Raw genomic sequence first — 24,255 nt, 5'->3', positions numbered from 1 at the left:
TTGTCCTCCGAGACAAACAAATAGTAAACCCGGCCACGAGGGGGTGGGGCACCAGGTTAAAGGTCAATTGCGCAATCATATGACCGGTGTGGAGGCAATCTGCCAGCTTGACCTTTGTCAAAGACATTGCTAAAATTGTGGTACTCCTCCGGCAGGAAGGAGAGTGAAGAGGTGCACAAGACTTTAGCCACTTTCTGAAAACATGCCTTACTGCATTGAGGCGACCAGGAAAGAAACTCAGCTCAAAGCCAGTCAAAAGAGGGGTTGTGCCTCTGTAACCAAGGATAACCAATAACCACCGGAAAATGAGGAGAGGAAATTACTTGGAACTGGATCGTCTCATGGTGAAGAGCCCCTACGGCCATGGTCAACCGACCAGTCTCATGAGTCACATGGGCAGGCTATAGAGGTCTCCCATCCAATAGCCTCAATAGCAAGTGGAGTTGCATGAAGCTGCAGCGGAATCGAGTGCTTGGACACAAAGGCACCATCTATGAACAGGCCTGAAGCCCCAGAGTTGATTAGAGCCTGTATCTTGATGGATGACTCAGACCAAGAAAGGCTAACCAGGAACCAGGGGCTTATCCTTCTGGATAACTGGAGACGTAACAACACCACCTAAGCTTGGTCCCCTACAGGACCTCAGGTGCAAGCGTCTCCCCGGACTAGTAGGAAAAGACTTCAAAAAGTGACCTGCCTGGCCACAATAAAGGCACAATCTCTCCCTCCTCCTAAAGGCCCTCTCATCTGCAGACAGACGTATGAAGCCCAACTGCATGGGTTCTACCTCATTGCCAGACTCATGATCAGAAGGTATGGGAGGTGAGGGAGGCAAGGGTGGGACTACAAAGCTCAGAGCCAAACGTACAGGAGGCTTCCACAAGTGCTCCTTAAAGGAAGGTCTTTCTCTGAGTCCGGAGTCAATGAGAATGGCAAATGTGATCAACTTCTCCACCTCAGTGGGTATGTCTCGGGCTGCTATCTCACCTTTGATATTGTCCAAGAGACCATAAGAAAAAGCAGCCAAGAGGGCCTCATTGTTCCAAGCAACCTCTGCTGCCAGAGTACGGAATTCAATAGCGTAATCAGCAACAGTTCCCGTACTCTGATGGACATATGAGGCTCTTGGCAGTAGAAGTGGAGCATGCGGGAATGTCAAATACCCTTTCAAAGGAAGCCACAAACTCTGGGTAACTCAGGACAACAGGTTTTTGCATCTCCCACAGAGGGTTTGCCCAGGCCTGGCTCTCTCAGAAAGCAAAGATATCATGAAGCCTACTTTGCTTCTGTCCGTGGGAAATGCCTGGGGCAGCATCTTAAAGTGGAGGGTTTCTCAATCTGGTTGAGAAACCCTCTGCACTGAACTGGATCGCCCCCTGAATCACTGGGGAAGTGGAGCAGAACCAGACATACCTCTTATAGAGGTAATACTCGAGGCGGGTGCCTGCAAAGAGACCGGAGCAGCAGCAGGGATGGCCTGTGACACAGGTTGTACTGGAACAGCCACAGTGGGAGGGTCAAGGTGAGCAGTGCCAACAAGAAGTGTTTGTAACGCTATGGCAAACTGATCCATGCAGTGATCCTGCTCATCCAACCTGGAAAAAATATTCCCAAGTGGATTGCCTGCATCTTCTGAATTCATGGCCTTCTCCTACTGTCAGGAACCATGAATCAGACGGAGACAGAAAATGCAGTAAAAATCACACCATTTAATATAGTGGTAAAAATGGTACAAATAGTAAACATAGTCAAAACATAGCCAGGGTTCAGTAACCAAATCGGGTAATCAGAACAAGCCAGGAAATCAGGGAGCCAGAGATCAGCGTAGACAGAGCAGCAGACAAGATCAGGAACCAGGAGGGACGTCAGCCAGCCAAATCTTCAACAGGAACACAGCAGAGAGTCTCTAGATATGTTGACCAAGGCAAAGGCATAGATCTAATCCAGGCAGCTTAAATAGCCAGCAGGGCTTGTTAACGAGCAGGATATGATCACCAGGTGAGTCACTGTGGAATGATGAGTACTGGCAATTAACCGACAGATGAGCAGCCTAAGCTCTGAGAAGGGAGGGCCGAGGCCAGCCCTGACACAGGCAAACAGTTTAATAAAAAGATGAAATCCATGTGAGAGAGCTGTTTTACCTTTTCTTGTTTGTTTCAATTGTTTGTATTTCTGTCCAGCTAGTCTTGAAACAGCTGTGTTACACAGCACAGTCCTGTCTGGTGGGGTCAGAGGTCTGTTTTTTCTCTGCCTATTTTAGGGCTGTCTTTAAATGCCCGTTACAGGCAGCAGCACCCGTAAAGTATATGGTTGCAGGCCGACATGTCAACTGCGCATGCGCTGTGCCAAAGCTATCCGGGCTCGGGAAAGCCCATACATGCTCGGCCACTTTTAGGCAGGCGGGCGCATGCGCAATGAAGAAATGGCCCAGGGCGGCGTTATTTTTAAACATAAAGGCACTCGTCTTGGTGGTGGCGTGTGCCTCTCCACATCACGGCCGGGTAAGACCAGACCCCTCTGCAGCCTCTGACCACCTCTTGTTACTCTCCTGTACCATGTCCGCACAGCCTCTGACATCTCCTGTACCATGTCCACACAGCCTATGACCACCTCCTGTACCATGTCCGCAAAGCCTGTGACCACCTCCTGTACCATGTCCGCACAGCCTATGGCCACCTCCTGTACCATGTCCGCACAGCCTCTGACATCTCCTGTGTTATGTCCGCACAGCATCTGACATCTCCTGTACCATGTCTGCACAGCCTATGACCACCTCCTGTATCATGTCCTCACAGCCTATGACATGTTCTGTACCATGTCCACACAGCCTATGACCACCTCCTGTACCATGTTCGCAAAGCCTATGACCACCTCCTGTACCATGTCCACACAGCCTATGGCCACCTCCCGTACCATGTCAGCAAAGCCTATGGCCACCTCCCATACCATGTCCGCAAAGTCTATGACCACCTCCTGTACCATGTCCGCACAGCCTACGGCCACCTCCTGTACTATGCCCGCACAGCCTCTGACAACTCCTGTATCATGTCCGCACAGCATCTGACATCTCCTGTACCATGTCTGCACAGCCTATGACCACCTCCTGTAACATGTCCGCACAGCTTATGACATCTTCTGTACCATGTCCACACAGCCTATGACCACCTCCTGTACCATGCCCGCACAGCCTATGAACACCACCTGTACTGTGTCCGTGCAGCCTATGTCCACCTCCTGTACCATGTCCGCACAGCCTATGACCACCTCCTGTACCATGTCCACACAGCCTATGACCACCTCCTGTACCATGTCCCGCACAGCCTATGACCACCCCCCGTACCATGTCCGCACAGCCAATGTTCACCTCCTCTGACATCTCCTGTACCATGTTCCGCACAGCCCCTGACATCTCCTGTACCATGTCCACACAGCCTCTGACATCTCCTGTACCATGTTCGCACAGCCTCTGTGACATTATGCTGTTGGGCTGGTATAATAATGCTATGGGGCTCGTATGAAATTATTTCCAGGGCTGGTTTTTAGTCCCAGTCTGGGCTTGAGTGTCTCCCTGTATATCAGACAGACAGGGCATCCTAACTGCATGAAAATCAGTTACAGTACAAACCAATTGAAAATATGATACTGTTTTAAGTAAATGCATATTAACAAACTTCTCTCTATAGATTTAAGATAAAATAGAGAGAAGCAGAACATTAGCCAATATCTTATTGTAATGTGTTAATGACAGTCATATTTAATAATCCCCTTGTTTTGTCTTTTAAATATTTTAATTTAGCTCCTGACTATAAACATCCAGAATATAGAAATGTTACCAGCACATTCTTTACTTCGATGATTCCAGGCATCTCAAATGGACAACAGGTTGGTGCATGAGCCAGTCAGAAAGCTGCACTACCAGCATTGGTTTTCATAGTGACTTTGAGGAATGTCCATTTAAAGTGTAACTTCAGTCAGAAAATTTGGACAGGCTCCTTCCAATGCGTTTCATCTACTGGACGTTGTCAAGTGGCTGGTAAAGCGGGATAGAGATCTCCTGCGGCCGCCTGTTAGCAGGATCAGTTTTTGTGCACACAAGCATGATAGGAAAGGGGAATGACCAGCTAGGAGTGGTGTGGGTATTAAGACGCTTTGGCAGATGCTGACTTAAAGTGGTTGTAAACCTCAGACATGAAAAAGGATCAAATCATATCAATCTATAGTGTGTACTTGTCTTAATTAAGAGCACTAACTATAATTTCTGTCTGCTGCTTCATTCCTCTGCTATCAGCATGAATCACTTCTGACAAGTTTTCCTGACATCAAGAGAAAAAAAGGTGACAAGGGCGGGATCTTCAGCTGACTGACAGCCTCAGCTCTGTCCCTGTGTGCTGTGTGAAGGGGGGTGTGTCCCTTCCCTCCAATCAGCTGTCAGAGCTCTCCTTACTGAGGTCTGCAGAGTGTAATTTCAGCTCTCCATCCCCTTTTTTCTGACAGCTCAGACAAGCTTTATACTGTAAAATCTGGACTTTGAATGAATGTAGAGTAGAGAAAACTGCAGATTAACTGGTATAACTTTTGTAGGAGGATTTGTTTAATCTCTGTGTATCACCTGAGGCCAGTCATTTCACTAGGTTTATATGTAAGGGTTTACAACCACTTTAAAGCCCAACTATGGGCAAATAAAATGTTACCTCTTAAATGAGGTGGTGCCTGCAGTGCAAGGGTTAACTGCTCATTTATATACTTACCCAATCCTCCGCTCCTCCCTGCACCTAGACAAATCATTGCAGCTCCAGCACCCCCACACTATAGCAATCTAAGGTCCTGACATCACCAAGACTAGAGCAGGGTCCATAGTCCTGACCTGGACATGAGGGTGCCGAGGGATAGTCCACTGCCAGATCGTGGTGGAGTGCCACCTGCTGGGGGAGCGGAGAATCGGGTACATTTTTTTTTTAAAGTTTGAAAATGTGAGTGCAGTTTTTTTATTACATGGTTTTTAATGGTATTACACAATTGGGGTTTTTTTAAACTTATTTTTGGTCCATTTATGGGAGGAAATGCTTTTTGAGACCTTAATATGCAAAAGATCGTGGATTTCTGGTGAGTGATTCTGGCATTTGCTTGGCATGTGGGGACACTTTCCCAGCCGCATTTAATGTTTTTCTCTAAAAGATGATACCATATAATTATACATGGATATTCTTTATAATTAACTCTGATCAACCCTCGGACATTAATTGCAAGTATTCTCTCTTCCCAATTCTACCTTATTGCTTTGTGGCTGTATATTGTCTTTATATTTTGAAACATCTTTCTTCTGTAAATATTTTATTTGCATCAACCTTGACCTTTTCATAATAAACCCTTATGTTGAAAAGTGTTAACCTTGTCTCTAAAGCTCTTAATGCAAGCTATAAACGAACCTGCCTCTTGAAGGGCGCTACTGTTGTAGAGTAAGACTCTGAGCAGATCTGTCTGTAGTGGCAGTGTGTGTGTCAGACGCTTATTCTAAAATTATAATTGGTATTGCAAAATTACGAGTCTCCCCCGGCTCGGTCTTTTAAACGGGGGTGGTGGCAGTTAAAGGGTTAATTGTGTAATTAGCCCAGTGACAATCACTCTCAGGCTGCTCGCACCTAGATTGTGGTCCCGCAAGCTGGAAAATCTTTGTGCTGGGCGCAGCTGAGAGTGGCATTGTTACGTAAGTGACAGCGTGGTGTGAGGTTGGCCGGTCCTTTGTCGCGAGTTAGCGAGGAGGGCAGGGATCTGACACCCGCGTTCGTCACATATTGGTACGGGCGGCACAGTGGTCTAGTGGGTAGCACTCTCGCCTAGCAGTAAGAAGGGCCGCTGGTTCGAATCCCAACCACGACACTACCTGCCTGGAGTTTGCATGTTCTCCCTGTGCCTGCGTGGGTTTCCTCCGGGTACTCCGGTTTCCTCCCACACTCCAAAGACATGCTGGTAGGTTAATTGGATCCTGTCTAAAATTGTCCCTAGTATGTATGAATGTGAGTTAGGGACCTTAGATTGTAAGCTCCTTGAGGGTAGGGACTGATGTGAATGTACAATGAATATGTAAAGCGCTGCGTAAATTGACAGCGCTATATAAGTACCTGAAATAAATAAATAAATAAATAAATAAATAAATAATTAAATTGTCATGTATTTCAGCAGATGGTGAAGATGGAAGGGGATCTGAAGAGTGACCACGTTAACCCAATTATTGCTGGAGTTGTGGTCCTTATTATTCTGTTGGTGTCTATGGTGGGACTTCTGTTTACTTGTAAGTGATTAATATTATTGATTTTTTTTGTGTCGCTGTGCTAGTTTGATCAACTGAGTGTCCCCAAATTAATAACAAAAATTCAAAATATTGTAATAAATGCATATTACAATAAGGGAGACAAGTTCTAGAGCCTAAATTGTATGCTAAGGTAAAGGTTTCTTTTTTTAGTAAGTGATAGAGTGGAAAGGGATGTCCCCACTGGGAAAAAGTGAAGGGAAATCAAAATTTTATAGATGCCTCTAGAACAAGAGGCGAGGGGAAATCTTTCTATGAGGATACATGTTCCTGACAACTTAGAGGGGATTCCTCTTATTTCCTTCTTCATCTTCCGTACAGGAAGTAGGAAAATTATCCAGCAGGGCATAGACAGATAACCTGATAGGGGTTTTAACTGTCCAAAAAAAAAAAGATGTGGCTATACACTTTAGGAAACTATATTGCTTTGTGGCAATTTGTTTATGAAAGTTCACAGGTGTACAAATTGAATTTATGTATAATTTTTAATTATTCCATTAAAAGTTTATTTAATAAAAATATATTACAGGATGCATCCTTGATAAAGGATTGTAATTATTCTGACTCCGATTGATGTGAAGCGATTTATCCCTTGTGAGACCTCTATGCCTGGCCTGTATAAGATATAATCACTGAGGACACTCCTCATCAAATAGTTTGAACTCACCAAATACTGATTCCATCAACAAAGGTGCTTTTATTCTGAACATCAGGTTACAGCAGATGACAGGATACAAACAGATGAATAGGTTGTAGTATTTATGCGGTAAAAAGATGATATTGTCTGTAGCTTACAATGCAGAATACATGTGCTCTGCTACATGTGGCTTGTTAACTGCATCCATGACACAGGAAGTACAATCACGGGGTGGAGCATTGTGTACAAAAGGAAGTGTGTCATAACATAAGGGAAAAAGAACATAAGAAACAAGTGCGTTACCACAAAAGGTCACTAGATGGCAGCATGTGAACTAAATATAAACGTCCATAGAAAATGGTTAAGGAACAATCTATATAAATTCTATGCCCCATTGAGGCAGCACAGATATGCATGTTGGATTTTCTTAAAAACAAATCCAGCACTACCTGCCTGGTTTTTAGTAGCCCGTGTATAACTAGCTAATTAAGATAATACTACCTCTGAATCAACAGAGAAAGTCTCAAAGCGTAAATAGGAAATATGCTTGTGCTAAATGTTCTGTTAACCTGATTAAAAAAAATACAAAACATTTATTTGTTTGTATTTAATTTTTCATTAATAAAATTAATTATAAAGATTCTATAAGAATATCTTATCTCTTCGCACCAGCTGCATTGGGACTACGCTAGGCAACCTAGTCCCAGTGCCCACCATAGTTCAGCACAAAATAAGGTAAAAAGTCTTGTTCCCAATGCATACAATACTTTTTTCAACATTGCAATGCAAACTGCTGAATTGCAATGTCACTAAGTGAAAAAAACTTGTAATATTTCAATAACGTTCTAGCAAATAAAAAGAAAAAACAGGAAATCGTGTGATGTGCCAGGATCGGTGCATTGGCACTGTTTACCTGCAGCGCACACCAGTTGCTGTGCCCTTAGCATTGCATTCAGTAGTAAATGAGCTGGCACTCATATGGTGGAGGGATTTAGTCATTTACATCCCTCATCTCTTTAACTTACACAGGGTTGTCAGGAGCTTAAAGCTTACTTGTATTGTAGAAAACAGCTATACTTAAAATGCAGGTCCCCCTCACCTAGCGGGCTTACCTGCTTACCTGTACATGATCCACAGTGATCTTCTCTAGGTGCCATACAGCTTCTACACAGAACGTCTCCGCGCTGGTCCATGCATGCACTTTAGAATTCCTACTTATTCCTATAGGAAGAACATGACTTTTTTTCCCCCCAACTTTTAATGGGCTTCCCATAATAAATGGGCCTGACAATTGAAAGCCTCCACCATCGGAGTAAATAGGAAATATACTGCAAAAATACACAGACGTCCAGAAGAATTTTAATGACGAGGTTGCGTAGCACCCAATGACCCCACAGGGAAGATCGCCGTAGATCATAGACAGGTATGTGGAGCACTTTGGGTTTTGCTGAGCAAGGGGGAATACCTATTTCTCCTTTAAATTAGCATTCTGTTTGGCTTGTTGTCTTTACTCCTGTTTTAAGAGCAATAAATACAGATGATTCGAAAAGCTAAGAGACATTTTATTCACCTGTGGATATACCCAATTCCTTCATGAAAAGGGTAATAGTAAACAGGGCCAGCACTACCTATAAAAAGGAAGAAACAGCTGCACTCCAAGATGATGAATATGAGTCCTTTATTAATCCATCCAAGTGACACACTAGGTAGGTGCAGGCCTAGAGCGAACATCAGTGGGGGGCACCGCGCCGCCCGGACGGCCGCCCGCCCATTCAGTTTACTGCATGGCTATCGGAGCCGGTGGCGGGAACTAGATGTCAGCTGACTGTGAAGGGGGATGGGGCTGGAGGAGACCCCATCGGCCTGATGTCGGCACAGGTGTCTCTGCAGCCGCAGACACCAGGGCCTGGTCCGCGGATAAAGGGAGTTGCATATACTACCCTTGCCTGTCCATATACTACCCTAGCCTGTCTATATACTACCCTAGCCTGTCCATATACTTCCCTAGCCTGTCCATATACTACCCTAAACTGTCCATATACTACCCTAGCCTGTCCATATATTACCCTAGCCCATCCATATACCTGCAGGCCATGGCTGGCATGAGGAAGCAAGCCGGTGCCACCACTATTTGTCTTCAGGCCGGGTCCAGAAGTGCAGGTGCGGGTCTGCGGGCCATGGCTGAAGAAATAGGTGGAGAGGCGCCACAAAAATCTCCACTCCCGCCACCTCCACCATATACATGGGCAGGGCAAAGGGGGTGGAGTCAGGGGTGGAGACAATGGGGGGTAACAAAATTAGGTTTGGTCTAGGGTGTCAAAAATCCTTGCACCAGCCCTGATAGTAAAGTAAAGTAAAATCATAGTTTTGACACTTTTGCATTCAGACAGTGTGATATAATATTACTTCTCTTTTTACAGCCATTTTATTTCTGTGTCATTTCAGGGAGATACTACAAAATAAAGAATAAAGACAAAACCAGGTACGTAAAAAAAATTCCAACATAACCATATATACATAACCATATAGACCACCAAGGTCTGGTAGTAATTATTTATCTATGGCCCATGGTGCATTAGTAAGTTGATTTATAAGAAAAATTGTCCATCAATCCAATCATCTTTTTTTTTCTAATACAGTGCTTTGAAAAAGTATTCATACCCCTTGAAATTTTCCACATTTTGTCATGTTACAACCAAAAACGTAAATGTATTTCATTGGGATTTTATGTGATAGGCCAACATAAAGTGGCACATCATTTTGAAGTGGAAGGAAAATGATAAATGGTTTTCGAAATGTTTTACTAATAAATGTAGCACTAACCCCCGAAGGAGCTGCTGAGTTAAATTGGGCTGTTACCGTCACCTTTTTTTACCTTTAGTTTCACCAATACCAGAACTTAGAGTCCATGTTGAGCTTTGTCTCTGACAATGTAGGCACCAGTCAGTTTAGTACTTTTTCAATGCTTTAATAGGAAGTAACTTGAAGAAGTAGCAGGAAAGAGGTAGAAGAAGAGTTGCAGGGAGGTTCAAATACCTTTTCTTTAAATCCTGAGGACTTTAAATCTCGGGGACGAATATACCTTCAGTCCAAGAGTAAATCTTTGCCCACCCGGATAGGTTTCTCTCACTGACCTAGCAGCCGGAGCGTAGCACGAACAAAAAGTCTCTGCCACAGACTTGAAAAGAACAATTCAACTGTACGATCCTCTGCCACAGGACGTAGTAGTTTTAGATGAACAGCAAACACAGTACTAGAACCTTTAAGCCGACCTGGCAGTACTTGTGCGATTGATTAGGTTAAGATGCATCCTCCAATTGAGTCACCAGGTCCTCCTCAGATACCAGCGTTCCGCACGGTCCTCTCCAAAGACGGGTCCTCCCCTGGTTCTTCCCAATTTTCCGGCTCCTTCCCGCAGGACAGACAGCACAGGACTATCTCCGTAATAGTAGGCCCCAGACAGGCTTCTGGGCCCACTTGCACAGCTGCAGCAACGCAACCCTCTGGCCTGGAGGGCCGCGAGGTAGAACTGACCCGTCACATACCTTTAGGCAGGAGGGCCAGCAGGTGAAATAGAATAAAAAATGGCGTCTGCCCCTTAAGTACCTTCTCCCAGAATGCACAGCAGTGGACCACCTCTGCGGAGTAGCCTCCGAGAAAGAAGAGCACTCAATATACTTCAGCTTGTTGCTTTCCAACACTGACCTATGGTGACAACGACACCTACAGGCAACAGTGCGGAACTGCACGCAACATAGCCAATGCTGGAACAGAGGCTAATTTAGCCATAGATTAAATTTGAACTATATACAGCACAGATGACCCACTAAATTTACATATAAGCGGTAGATTAGAAATCTACCAGCTCTACATAAATATCTGAAAAGTGTGGCGTGCATTTGTATGCAGCCCCCTTTACTCTGATACCCCTAACTAAAATCTAGTGGAACCAATTAGCTTCAGAAGTCACCTAATTAGTTAATCGAGTCCACCTGTGTGTAATTTAATCTCTTTATAAATACAGCTGTTCTGTGAAGCTCTTAGAGGTTTGTTAGAGAACCTTGGTGAACAAACCACATCATGAAGACCAAGGAGCACATTAGGCAAGTCAGGTATAAAGTTGTGGGGAAGTTTAAAGCAGGGTTAGGTTATAAAAAAAATATCCCAAGCTTTGAACATCTCAGGGAGCACTGTTCAATCCATCATTCGAAAATGAAAAGAGTATGGCGCAACTGCAAACCTACCAAGACATGACCGTCCACCTAAACTGATAGGCCGGACAAGGAGAGCATTAAGCAGAGAAGCAGCCAAGAGGCCCATGGTAACTCTGGAGAAGCTGCAGAGATCCGCAGCTCATTTGGGAGAATCTATCTATAGGACAACTATTACGCAGCGCTTTACAATATAAAAAGGAGACAACACAGTTATATTACAATAAAATACAAGAGGATTAAGAGGGCCCTGCTCAGAGGAGCTTACAATCTAATAGGATGGGGGAGGTGGTACAAAAGGTTGTAACTGTGGGAAATGAGCTGATGGAAGTGGTAGAAGATTAGTTGGAGACATGATAGGCTTTCCTGAAGAGTTTTCAGGGATCGCCTGAAGGTAGCAAGAGTAGGGGATAGCCGGATCAGTGGAGGTAGCGAGTTCCAGAGGATGGGAGAGGCTCTGGAGAAATCCTGGAGACGATCATGGGAGGAGGAGACGAGAGAGCTTGAGAGTAGGAGGTCTTGAGAGGAGCGGAGAGGACAATTTGGGTGATATTTGGAGTCAAGATTGGTGATGTAGCTTGGGGCAGAGTTGTGAATGGCTTTGTATGTTGGGGTTAGTATTTTGAATTTAATTCGCTGGGTAATTGGAAGCCAGTGTAGGGATTGGAGGCGAGGGTTGGCAGACACTGAGCGGTTGGTAAGGTGGATAAGTCTGGCAGCAGCATTCATGATAGACTGAAGAGGGGATAGCCTATGGAGAGACAGGCCAATGAGAAGGGAGTTGCAATAGTCAAGGCGAGAGATAACGAAGGAGTGAATGAGAAGCTTGGTGGTTTCGTTTGTTAAAGAGGGGCGAATTTTAGAGATGTTACGGAGGTGAATTCTATAAACTTTTGACAACGATTGGACTTGGGGCTGAAATGACAAGTCAGAGTCTAGGATTATACCTAGTACCTTGGCGCGAGGGGAGGGACTGATGGTTGCATTATTGATTTTGAATGAAAAGTCATGGAGGGGGGCACGGGCGGGGGGGAATAATAATAGCTCAGTTTTAGAGAGATTTAGTTTAAGGAAGTGGTACAACATCCATGCTGATATGTCAGTTAGTATGTTAGTAATGCGAGAGGAGACTGAAGGAGTGAGGTGAGGAGTAGACAGATAGATTTGAGTGTCATCGGCGTATAAGTGGTATTGGAAGCCGCAGGAGGTTATCAAGTGACCAAAGGAGGAGGTGTAGATAGAGAAGAGAAGGGGTCCAAGAACAAAGCCTTAGGGGACCCCACAGAAAGGGGCAATGGAGAGGAGGAGACAGAGTTGTAGGTGACACTGAAGGAGCGCTGTGATAGATAGGCAGAGAACCAGAATAGAGCAGAATCTCGGAGGCCAAGGGAATGTAGTCTATTGAGAAGGAGCGGGTGGTCAACAGTATCAAAGGCCACAGAGAGGTCAAGTAGTAGGAGTATGGAGTACTGGCTGTTGGTTTTAGCAGTTAGTAAATCGTTAGTGAGTTTTAGTAAAGCAGTTTCCGTGGAGAGCTGTGAGCGAAAGCCAGACTGTAAGGGGTCAAGATGGTTATCTTCACTGAGGTAGGAGCTAAGACGGTTGTAGACTAAGCGTTCTAGAAGTTTAGAGGTGAATGGGAGCAATGAGATGGGTCTTAAGTTGTTTAGGTTGGTGGGGTCCAGTGAGGGCTTTTTAAGTATTGGAGTGATCTGTGCATGTTTTAGAGGGGAAGGTGCCACTAGAGAGGGAGAGATTGAAGATGTGAGTGAGGGAGCATAGGATAGAAGAAGAGGGTGACCGTAGCAGTTGTGAGGGAACAGGATCCAAGGGACAATTGGTTAGGTGGGCATCTGAGGTATGTTGGGTGGGGAAGATGTACAGACAGTGGAGGTGTCCTCATGAATTGCAGCAATCTTGTCTTTGAAGTGACTGGCAATCTCTTGGGCAGTGAGTGAGTTAGTGGGTAGAGGGGGTGGCCGACAAAGCAGAGAGTTAAAGGTTGAGAAGAGCCGACGGGGACTGGATGACAAAGAATTAATAAGAGAAACAATGTAGCTTGTTTGGCAGCATGGAGACAGGAATTGTTTTTTAGAAGGGCAGATTTATATACGGTGAAGTCTTGCAGGCATTTGGTTTTATGCCATAGTCGTTTAAGAGCATGACAACCTGTCTTGAGATTTCCAGGGTTGTCAGTTTGCCAGGGTTGTAACGGTCGGGGCCTGATTCTGCGTGTGGTTAGAGGACCAAGTGCGTCTAGTGATGATGAGGGTGAACTGTTGTAGACAGAGGTGGCCAGGTCAGGACAGGACAGGGGAGAGATTATATCATATAGGTGGTCAGTAGCAGAATAGAGAAGAGAAGGGTTAAAGTGGCGAAGGTTTCTACAAGTAATTGTTTGCTGCTTGGAGTGATGGGTGGTTGGAGGCAAGGATACAGTGAAACTAATGAGGATGTATTCAGAGAGAGAAAAGGGGGGGTTTGTGAGGTTGCCAGGGTTGCAGAGATGGGAGAATATAAGGTCAAGGGTATTACCATTGGAATGATTGGAAGTATGTGTCCATCGGGTTAGGTCAAAAAATGAGGTTAAGTCGAGAAGTTTAGCTGTATTTGGGCTGTTAACATTGACAGGAATGTTGAAGTCACCAAGAATGATAGTGGGTATTTTAGAGGAGAGAAAGTAGGGTAGCCAGGCAGCAAAGTCATCAAGAAAGCGTGATACCGGTCCAGGAGGCCGATAAATTGCTGCAATCCTCAGAGAAATAGGAGAAAACAGACAAATACAGTCCATCTCGAAAGAAGAGAGGGAGGGATAGGAAGGACTTGGAAGTTGCTTTGTGGGGATAGAAGGAATCCAACTCCACCTCCTTTCTGTCTGTTGGGCCTGGGGGAGTGAGTCCAATGTAGGCCACCATGGGAGAGGGCAGCAGGAGAGTAAAAATTTTGAAGCCAGGTTTCAGTTATGGCGAGTATGTTAAAGCCATGAGAGATGAAGAGGTTATATACAGATGTTAGCTTGTTATAGATGGAGCGGGTGTTCCAAAAGGCGCATGAGATAGGTGGGCTGCTTTGAGAAAGTAGGGGGATAGAAACTAAACTGAGTGGATTGTGGTGGTTGCCAGAGGAGGAGGGTAGTGGCTTGCAGTTGGAAAATGGCGGACCAGGATTAGGAGAAATGTCACCTGAGACTAGGAGAAGGAGGAGGGCGAGGAAGGCAAAATGGGAATGGGATGTGCATGAGCGCACGTGTCTAGTGGCCCTGGTGTTTATGTCAGCATATGGGTGCAGTAGTAGGGAGAGGGTAGGAGTGAGGGTGATATGTGCATGCTGCAGGGTAGAGAAGAGGGGTAGTGTAAGGATAATTTGAGGATAGAAGACACTGATGTGAGAAGGAAGAGAATGAGGACCATGTTAGTGGATAGAGAATGGGAATCTGACTTGATATAAAATAAATCTCAAATGCTGGTTTGCTTGTCGTCTTGCAGAGTGGAGCAGAGTTCTTGTTGTAACTTCATCCAGCTTTAGTTATCCTGCTTTCGTTAAACTGCGGCGGTGAAGCTGCGCATCACTCGTGACAGAGCCACTCAGGAAAGAGCCATGTTGTCTGCGCCACCCCATAGGCTGCTTTAAATTTATAGGGAGACTGAGCAGGCATGCATTTCTCTATTGGTCATTATAGGGTCTGATTTGAGACACCTGAATATGGGAGAGGAGATGGCCAATACCAGACCAGACACAGGCTAGGGTCGTAAAGCTAATTACCTCTCTTGATCACTCAAGCCAAATGGGGTTGAGAATCAATCACCAGTAATGTTGACACTTGTGCACTACACAAATCTGGCCTTTATGTAAGAGTGGCAAGAAGAAAGCCATTGTTCAAAGAAAGCCATAAGAAGTCCTGTTTGCAGTTTGCAAGAAGTCATGTGGGGGACACAGGAAACATGTGGAAGAAGGTGCTCTGGTCAGATGAGAAAAAAAAATTAACTTTTTAGCCTAAAAGCAACATGCTATGTGTGGCGAAAAACTAACACTGCACATCACCCTGAACGCTCCATCCCCACCGTGAAACATGTTGGTGGCAGCATTATTTTGTGGGGATGCTTTTCTTCAGCAGGGACTGGGAAGCTGGTCAGAGTTGATGGGAAGATGGATTGAGCCAAATACAGGGCAATCTTAGAAGAAAACCTGTTCTGCAAAAGAATTGAGATTGGGGTGGAGGTTCACCTTCCAGCAAGACAACAACCCTAAAAATACAGCCAGAGCTACAATGGAATATTTTAGATCAAAGCATATTCATGTGTTGGTGGACAGTGAGAAGAATGCTCTCCTACAGATATCCGAAAAGTTCACTGGTGTCATTACTGGAGAGGCAAAAATTGTTAATTGCTGAGAGGAACCCCTAGCAACTTGGAGGAACTCTGTGGTTGAGAAAGCCTGCTTTACAAATTCTCAAATTATTTTCTAGGCTCAGTGATCCAGACCTCTAATGATTAAAACAGAACTTCAGGCAAATACATTTAAACACAGATATGTTTTCTGTTTTACTAGCCAAAGGATTTGTAATTCTGTACAAAATTAGGATTCACACACATCTGTACAACCATACACATGATGCATTTATCCACTTGTTCAGGAATTTGGCCTTGTATTCCACTTCTCCACTTCCAGCTCATTGGACAACGAATCAGCATCAACTCCACTGATCAATTTGCAGGTTAGTATCCAGGAAGCTGCATAAGGAGGTAATAGATACATCCTCCTGATTGTGCACTGTGGGAGGGGATGTTTGGATCTCAAAGCTGGCAGAAAAGAATTACAAATCCTTTTAAAAGTAAAGCACTAAACATATATGTTCTGTACTTCAGTGGAGTATTCAGATGTTTGTCTGGAAGTCTACTATACTCAGGTGATAAAAACTAGTTCTGTACTACTATTATTATGTGGATTGGATCTGCTGTCTTTCTGCATTGGTAGGCCTGATATTTGTATCCATTCGAAACTGGAAATTCAACCTTGAGATGCACACAGGGAGTAGTATGATACAGCTGAATAGTTAAGTGTTTCCTCTGTACATTGCTACATTGCTCTGTACATTGCTGCTCACCTCACTTTCCTTTGTCAATAATGTGGTGATCCTGGAACACATGTGTTGGTGAGGATTGAACACACACTGCAGGCTTATTGCTGCCTCTCACATACAGAAATCCTGATGTAAAAAGAAAATGCAAGTACTAAAAATTTGCTTATAGCCTCCAATCAATTTCAAGCCTGCCTTAAAAGCCAAAAACCAACACTCACTCAAAGTAAACCCTATACTGAGGGTAATCCTGACTAAAAGGAGTAGTACCAAATAATAGTTAGGCTGTCTATATTAAACTCCTTTCCATGCTGGCCAACATGTTGGGGCCCATATCTGATGTTGGGGTGCTCAGGATAAAATTCCTCCAAACCTTGGTAAAGGCACTTGCACTATGACCCATATAGGCAATGATGTTCCTTCTAATAGGGTGTACTGAGGTTTCCCAGTGGTCTCACCTGTGGCAACAAATTACCTCTTTCCCTTCCCCATCGGCGTCTCAATAAAGACAGCATCTACAGCATTCTCTCCAACAACTTGGCAGCAGGCTCAGTGTCAAAGATACTCTCTCAAGACCATGATTATAGAATACACTGAGATGATACCAAAAACCTTTATGTCTGGTTAAAGGTTTCAAAGTAACCAAAGTAACCAGATTCTGCTCTACTAGATCTTGAAAGTGATCAATGGCCACACTACATGAATAGAGTAAACTATACTAAAACGTGGTCATCTTGGGATTTGTTTGTATATTCAGAAGAGGGGAAGAGGTTACTAAAGAGTTGTTCTGGGGATTGAGGTCCCCCCGTCTTTGTTTTTACTAATGCACGTAAGCAATCCATCTCCCTGGGACTCGATCTTATTCCTTTCTTAATTTCCCCCTCCCCCCCTTTTTTTTGGTTTCTTTGTTTTTTCCCCCTTTAAAAAATAAAAAGAGGACTGCAGAGTCCATTCAAGTAAATCCAGGTACTTAATCTGTAGTTACTTTTTAAGATATAAAAATAGGAATGAGCTTTATTGATGCTGGAATACTATGTATTTTTGTATCCAGTTATAGAATGTTAAAGCGTTTGTTAACCCCAAAAAAAAAACAACCTGATCCTGTTCCCTTAAAGCATGTTATACAGCACAGTACTTGTGCTGTGTCATTTGGCCCCCTGTATACTCTAAAAAACCTGGCAGATCCTGCCTGGCTATACCCTCACCCCTGCAAACAGACCACGATAATCATGGCTGCTAAGCTCTGACATTCCGTCAGCTGCAGCTCTCCTGTCTGCAGCTCTCCCTTTGACTGTGTCCTCTGTCCTCCTCCCCCCTCCCCTCCCTGCTCGTACCTGGGCCCGCCCCCCTGCTCCTCTTGTATCTGATCTTAAATCTTCTTATCCCCTCTGTAGCATTAGAACACCTGTCCCTATGCCTGTGTAATGTAAAAACCCCGTCGATCTGTACCTGTATAAATGGCTCCAGCCGCTCAGCTGATTGTCAGCTCTCTCTCCTCTCTCTCCCCCTCCTCCACCAGCTGACATCAGCAAGACGGCTCGGCCCCGCCCTATACAGCTCTGAGCTGGAGAAACAAGGGAGCTGACATGTCAGCTGAGCGCTCGGAGTGCAGCTTATACAGGTGCAGATCGGCAGTTTTTTTACATTACACAGACACAGGGACAAATGTTATTAAGATACAGAGGGTATAACACTATTTTAGTACAGTGGTTTCACAACCACTTTAACCACTTCAATAACTGGCACTTTTGCCCCTTCCTGCCCAAGACAATTTTCAGCTTTCAGCGCTGTCGCACTTTGAATGACAATTACGTGGACATGTAACACTGTACCCAAACTACATTTTTATAATTTTCTTCCCACAAATAGAGCTTTCTTTTGGTGGTTGTTGATCACCTCTGGTTATTTTCATTTTTTGCTAAATAAACTAAAAATGACCAAAATTTTTGAAAAAAAAAAAGTTTTTTTCAGTTTATGTCATAAAATTTCGTTTTCTCCTTCACTGACGGGCACTGGTAAGGTGGCACTGATGGGCACTAATAAGTAGAATTGATAGTCACTGATAGGCGGCACTGATGTGCAGCACTGATGGACACTGACAGGCAGCACTGATGGTCACTGACCGGCGGCACTGATTGGCACTGACAGATGGCACTGATGGGAAACACTGATGACAAGGTACTGACAGGTGTTACTGCTGGACACTGTGGTGGGCACTGAGAGATTTTTTGGAGGAGGCACTGACTGGCAGCTGTTGGGCACTGATTGGCAGGTGATGGGCACATCTGATGGGGGCTGTGCTGATAATCAATGTGCTGATAATTATCAGCACAGACCCGACCTCTGACAGGGGGAGTCGCCAATCGGCTCTCCCTGTCAGCGCGAACCGTGGAATGCCGTTTACCGGCACTTCCTGGTTCACGTGATGATCAGCTGTGATTGGTCACAGCTGATCACGTGTTAAGAAGCCTCTGTCAGAGGCTTCTTACCATGATCGGAGATGTGGCGTGTCAGGCTGACACGTCGCACTCAAGATCACCGTGCTGCGCGCCCCCCCAGCGGGCGCACCCTGGCATGTTATCCTGCTGGATGTCACATGACGCCTAGTCAGGATAACAGAACCACTTCCCGGCCGTCAATCTGCTATAGGCCACGCAGGAAGTGGTTAAGCTACTTTGAAATGTATCGGTATTATAAGAGGTTTTGTACTTATTTTGCGGAACATTGATGTTTTAATGGACGCTCAGTTATTTTATGCAAATAAAAAAAAAAAAAAAAAAAAAAACTCATCTGTATAAAGAGGTTTGACCAATGAGTTATCTCAAATTCCATCTGAGACATTTCCATTGAATATGTTAAAATTCTTGTATTTCCAAAAAATTAAAAGAGAGCAGTATTCTCATATCCATGTAACTGCTGTTCATTATTTCATATCATTGCACGATTTTATAAATGTCCAGAATGCTACAAAAGCATTAAATTGATTATTAGGTGCAAATGACAACCCTTTTGAAAATAACATGAGTTCATCAGTTGACAAAACAACATCAGATTCATGATGGCTTTTTGCTTTCAGCATCTTTTCCCTGCCTGTCCTTTTTGTTTTTTGCTTTTTATGAAGGTAGTCCTTTTGGGAACCTGTAATAATGTGGTTCTCCCAGTTTTTTGACACCTGTTTTTCTCTCGTCTCTAGAAAATACTAAATTAGCCTAGTTATGTGATCCAGCCTAATTTGTGTTTGAAGCATATGATTGTGAAAAAGTCTCCATAAAACTAAAGTTCTCAAGTTTGCCCTGTCTTTAAAATAGATTTAGGGCTGTTTTTATGACTAAATTACCACGTTAACATTATTTTTTTAAATAACAAACATGTCTATACTTACCTGCTCTGTGCAATAGAATTGCACAGAGTGGCCCCAAATGTCCTCTACCGGCACTCCTGGCCCCTCCTCTCTGTCCAGATTTGTGTGTGCTCATTTGTGTGTGTAAGCTCAGCCCCATCCCCTTATCACTGGCTTTGATTGACAGCACTGGGAGCCAATGGCTCCCGGAGCCCCAGCACAGCCAGTGAGACACGGACGTGAGGGGAGAGAAGAGCTACACGTGTACAGCACTGGATCGAATGAGGGCTCAAGTTTGTATAAGGGGGATGAGGGGCCAAAGCCGATGCCTAAACATTTTTTACCTTAATGCAAAGAATGCATTAAGGTAAAAAAATGTTTAGCACATGTTCATATATGGTGGTCATGCCCTGTCGTGCAGCATTTTTGGACTTCTATCTTTCATATGGCCTCTACTTTGCTTTGAGTCCCTTTAGACCTTGACCCAGCTCTTGCATTTTTGAATCGTGTTACAATCGACTGTACCAGAGCCCAGCTTCACCTCCTCCTCCACCTTATTACAGCGGCCAAACAAACGATAGCTAGGGTTTGGAAAACCGCAACACTGAATATAGTTGAAGCCAAAAATAGAGTCACCCAAGCCATGATACATAGCAAAATCGAAGCCACAATCTTAGACAGAATCCCCCACCATCTCAAAATATGGCAGCCCTGGATAGAACAATTCCTGCCCCCGGATTTTGACAAGCACCTCCTTGAACCTTAAGTCTCCCTGACCCCCAAGGTTTATACCTAAATATGACGGAGGCCCATGCAACACCCCCGACCCCTCTTCTGGCAGCTCTTGCCCTCCCTATCTTACTTCTTCAACTCATCTGTCTCTCCCCCCTCTCTCTTATTCCCTTACCCAATCTATACCGTTGGTGACGCAGTCAATTGGTATAATACATTTATCTGTTGCCTCATCCGCATCCCATAGAGTAATACTCTACCTTATTCACTGCTACAGTAGACTCTCGCATCTAAGGGACTAGTATTACCGGAAATTAATCAAAGTATAGTTGTCCGCGTAATCCTATGTAATTCTGGATCTCCGAAACAATTACATTTTTCTCTGTATTTCATTATCAATATACTCTTGTAATTTTCTTTTATTACTCTCAACTGACTATATGTTATTGTTTGTTGATTGCTGCCAATAAAAATTTTTGAACAGAAAAAAATGTTTAGGCTGTGCAACCACTATAAATTCATATACTGTACCTTCTTCATATTCCTAAATGTCTTGTTGGTCCTTCACTCTTTTTGTAGCCATATTGGAAGCTTCTAAACTAGCCAATTTCAATCTATTATGTAAGAAATCAAAAGCTGCTGTTTATACTTTTCCAATTATGCCTTTGTAGCATTCATTTGAGTTTGCAAGTCATGCTAAGTTTTTTGCTTTTTTTTTAAACTCATTAGGTGCAAAGAACAGTCACTTCAAGTGTATGTAAACTCTAACAATTAAATTCTCTTTTTGTTCCCTTTTGATCTGTTTAATGTACCATTGGAAGCATTTTGTTATATCTGTTTGTTAAATGCAAAAAAATTAATTAATTAAAACGAGTAAAGGTAAAACGAGTGACCTTTGTAACTTTAGCAGAGTTGCTCTATTTACTAGACAATACTGGTAGCTCACAGCTGAACGCTACTATTACTTGATGCATGCAATTATTATCCAATTTCTGGGGTGTAAGGGGGAAATTCTCTTTAATAAAAGTTTCTTAAATTGTCTCTTGCAGGATTACAGGAACGCGGACACTGGAAGGTCTTCAGGCAGCACAAACGCAGGCAGAGCAGAATATTTATACATTATAGTATAAGATATTTTGTATATAATTGACAATTAAGTATATGTTTATTTCAGTCAGTTGTTTGATGCATTGTTGATTCTTCACTCCAATCTGTTAAAATTTCAGTTATTCTGCCCACAAATCTGTGAGTTCTTCCCCAGAAAAAGAAAAAAAATGTGTTGATATAAAAAATTTGGTTTGTTAGTTTATCTTTATTATTTCCTAGCATAATTGTGATGTACAACTGGACCTCAATTTGATGAGCAAGGACCTATAGGTCACAGAGTTGATTATTTATAACCATGGATCTAAGAGACAAGGGACAATTATGCCTGACTGAGTAAAATATATCTTGTTAGGCCTCTTTCATACAGGCAGCTGGGAAGGGGGTGGGAAAGGGACATCTGAGCTGTGGATTTACTGCCACTACCTAGCCGCCCACCTAAAGGCTGAACAACCTAGTGGAGGCTGTTCACATGCCATGACCATGATGCTTTGTCAAACTAGGTCACTCAATTCAATGGGTCCACGTTGCAACTGCGAGCCAAATGCTTGGCTCCGGGTTGCAGCACAACAGCCCAATTACAAACTGCCCTTTCGTAGGAAAACAAGAAAAAAAATTTAGCAGGCAGCAGGATTGCCACCTGAACATCTTACAGCAGCTGCTTAGCCACATAGAGCTTTGGCTAGTGTAAAGTTAGCTTTAACAACTTGGAGTACTGCATCCCCAGCATAAAATCATACATTGATGTATGTATATACATCTCATAAGTGTTTTGATATTAGCACATACTGTATATTTGTCCATATATATTTTAACTGCAGTTTTGGACAATAAAAATATAATACATGGTTAGGTGGGACATGGCTCCTTGTATTGACATAGGTTGATGTACAATTATACTGCTTTGTAGGGTCTATTAGACAAGTGTTTGTACATTTGGATTGTTCTGTAAAAAATTGAGACTCTAGTTTTTTATTTGAGGAAGATTGATTAAATACGTTTCTGATCTGGAATCAGACAGTGTCTTTATGTATAATATTATTAGCTGCCAGAAAATCCTTTTATGTGCTGCTACCTGAAGTTGATGTTCATGGTTAGATATCCCTGATTTTGATAAAAAGTCAACCTGCTCCTCATTAGGGATTCAGTGATGAGTGTTTTGTAGGCTCCCATGCAAGTGCCATTTTTTAGGGTTCACTCAGATGGATTATGAGCTTTGTCAGGTAGACACAGCTTATCGCCCATCTGATAACAGGCCCTTTCTGGAGTATAGCCTTCTGAAGCATTTCACCAGCACATCGCCAGAAGCCATTTAGTACTGTCCATGACAAGTGCACTAATTCAGCTACAATCGCCTCAACCAGCACATTGGGAATGTGGTTAGCGATCTCCTGTTGCAGTAACTGGTTCCTTGGGTTAATTCCCACCCAGACTGCTATTTCCTTGTGACCTCTGTGTGCTTGGTTTGTCTTTTTGAGTGCACTGTTTTACTTACATTAAAAAAAACAAAACATATTTGCAGTTTCATTGGATTGCTCAGAAGTGGCAAGAACATGTATATGACTGTAGCAGAGACATTAGACTGCAAGCTCCTGAGAAAAAAGTATTAGCACTAACAAGTGGAAAAACAAGTATATTTGTATGTATATGTAATACAAAAAATTTTACAATATGTTATTTTGCTAATGAATAAATCATTGTCTTTTTTCTACAAGTGTGTTGTTTCACTAAAAGTTTTAACTGCTTTGCCTTGACAGACCACATCTATTGCTATTTCATGATGTGGCAATAGTCATCCTTTTATACCCCAGGTGGGCAAATGTACATTTTATAACACAAACACAAAACTAAAATGCAGTATAGAACCATTTATGCCTTCAAAAGCACCCCCTGAGGGAGTGTCATCAAGCTTTCCTAGGCACCAGCATTAACTTCGTCAATGTAATTAACACCATTTTATTTGACTAAAATACAACTAAAACAATTCAGATAACTAAAATAGCATTTTAGTCAAAAGACTATGACTAAAACTAAATCGAAATTTGACATCAAAATTAACACTGCTAGGCACATAGGAAAGTGGATGCACAAAACAGTACCAACATCACTACATGGTGTCGTTCTCTACTTAACAGGATCTGCCCACTGCCACTGCAGGAAGAAAAAGGACCTCAGGACATCACAGAACCAGAGAGAAGATGGTTTTCACTTTGATTTCATGTTTTATTTTATCTCAGTACAGTTGATCCCGTCTAAACTTGTTGTCCACATGCAACCTCTGTTCATTTCTCAGGAGGGTTTATGATGTTTAGAACAGACATCAGCAGTCACTCATTTCTTGTCCTCTCCCACCTCTTAGCCCTGGTTCACATTGCAGCCATTTGGCATGCGATTTGACAAAAATGGCAGCTATTGCCGACAATGGCACCATCCGAATCGGTGCAATGCCACATTTGCGCCGCCACACTGATTCCCAAAAGTAGTTTCTGTATTACTTTTGACGACTTCAGGTGCGATTTCAATAAACATTTGTGCAGAAACCCGCACAGATGTCTCTGCAATCGCCCCCGAATTCAGAACTGATATGCGGGAATGAAACTGTGTGAGTTCAGCTGAACTTGCACAATTTCATTCCCACTGTCATGCCCTGTACACACGGTCGGATTTTCCGACGGAAAATGTGTGATAGGACCTTGTTGTCGGAAATTCCGACCGTGTGTGGGCTCCATCACACATTTTCCATAGGAATTTCTGACACACAAAGTTTGAGAGCAGGATATAAAATTTTCCGACAAAAAAATTTGTTGTTGGAAATTCCGATCGTGTGTACACAAATCCGACGTACAA

At 43.4% G+C, this 24,255-nt stretch overlaps 1 protein-coding gene across 2 annotated transcripts in view; it reads left to right on the top strand.

Moving 5' to 3' along the window:
- Positions 1 to 23,122, top strand: part of LOC141132644 (hepatitis A virus cellular receptor 1 homolog) — a 51,298-nt gene extending 28,176 nt beyond the window's left edge. The window contains exons 4-7 of one of the 2 annotated variants that reach the window (XM_073621263.1): positions 3,797 to 3,882; positions 6,181 to 6,289; positions 9,390 to 9,426; positions 21,354 to 23,122. In XM_073621263.1, the coding sequence (XP_073477364.1) occupies positions 3,797 to 3,882; positions 6,181 to 6,289; positions 9,390 to 9,426; positions 21,354 to 21,429 (308 nt within the window). In that variant the 3' untranslated portion in view covers positions 21,430 to 23,122. Of the gene's footprint in view, positions 1 to 3,796; positions 3,883 to 6,177; positions 6,290 to 9,389; positions 9,427 to 21,353 lie in introns of both variants that reach the window. The other variant, XM_073621262.1, reaches the window with a different exon arrangement.
- Positions 23,123 to 24,255: the final 1,133 nt, after the last annotated feature.

The sequence above is a fragment of the Aquarana catesbeiana genome, linkage group LG03 (assembly GCF_042186555.1).
Source record: "Aquarana catesbeiana isolate 2022-GZ linkage group LG03, ASM4218655v1, whole genome shotgun sequence".
NCBI lineage: Eukaryota > Metazoa > Chordata > Amphibia > Anura > Ranidae > Aquarana > Aquarana catesbeiana.
Note: the sequence above shows the minus strand (reverse complement) of the source record. Positions and strands in the feature narration are given on the sequence as shown.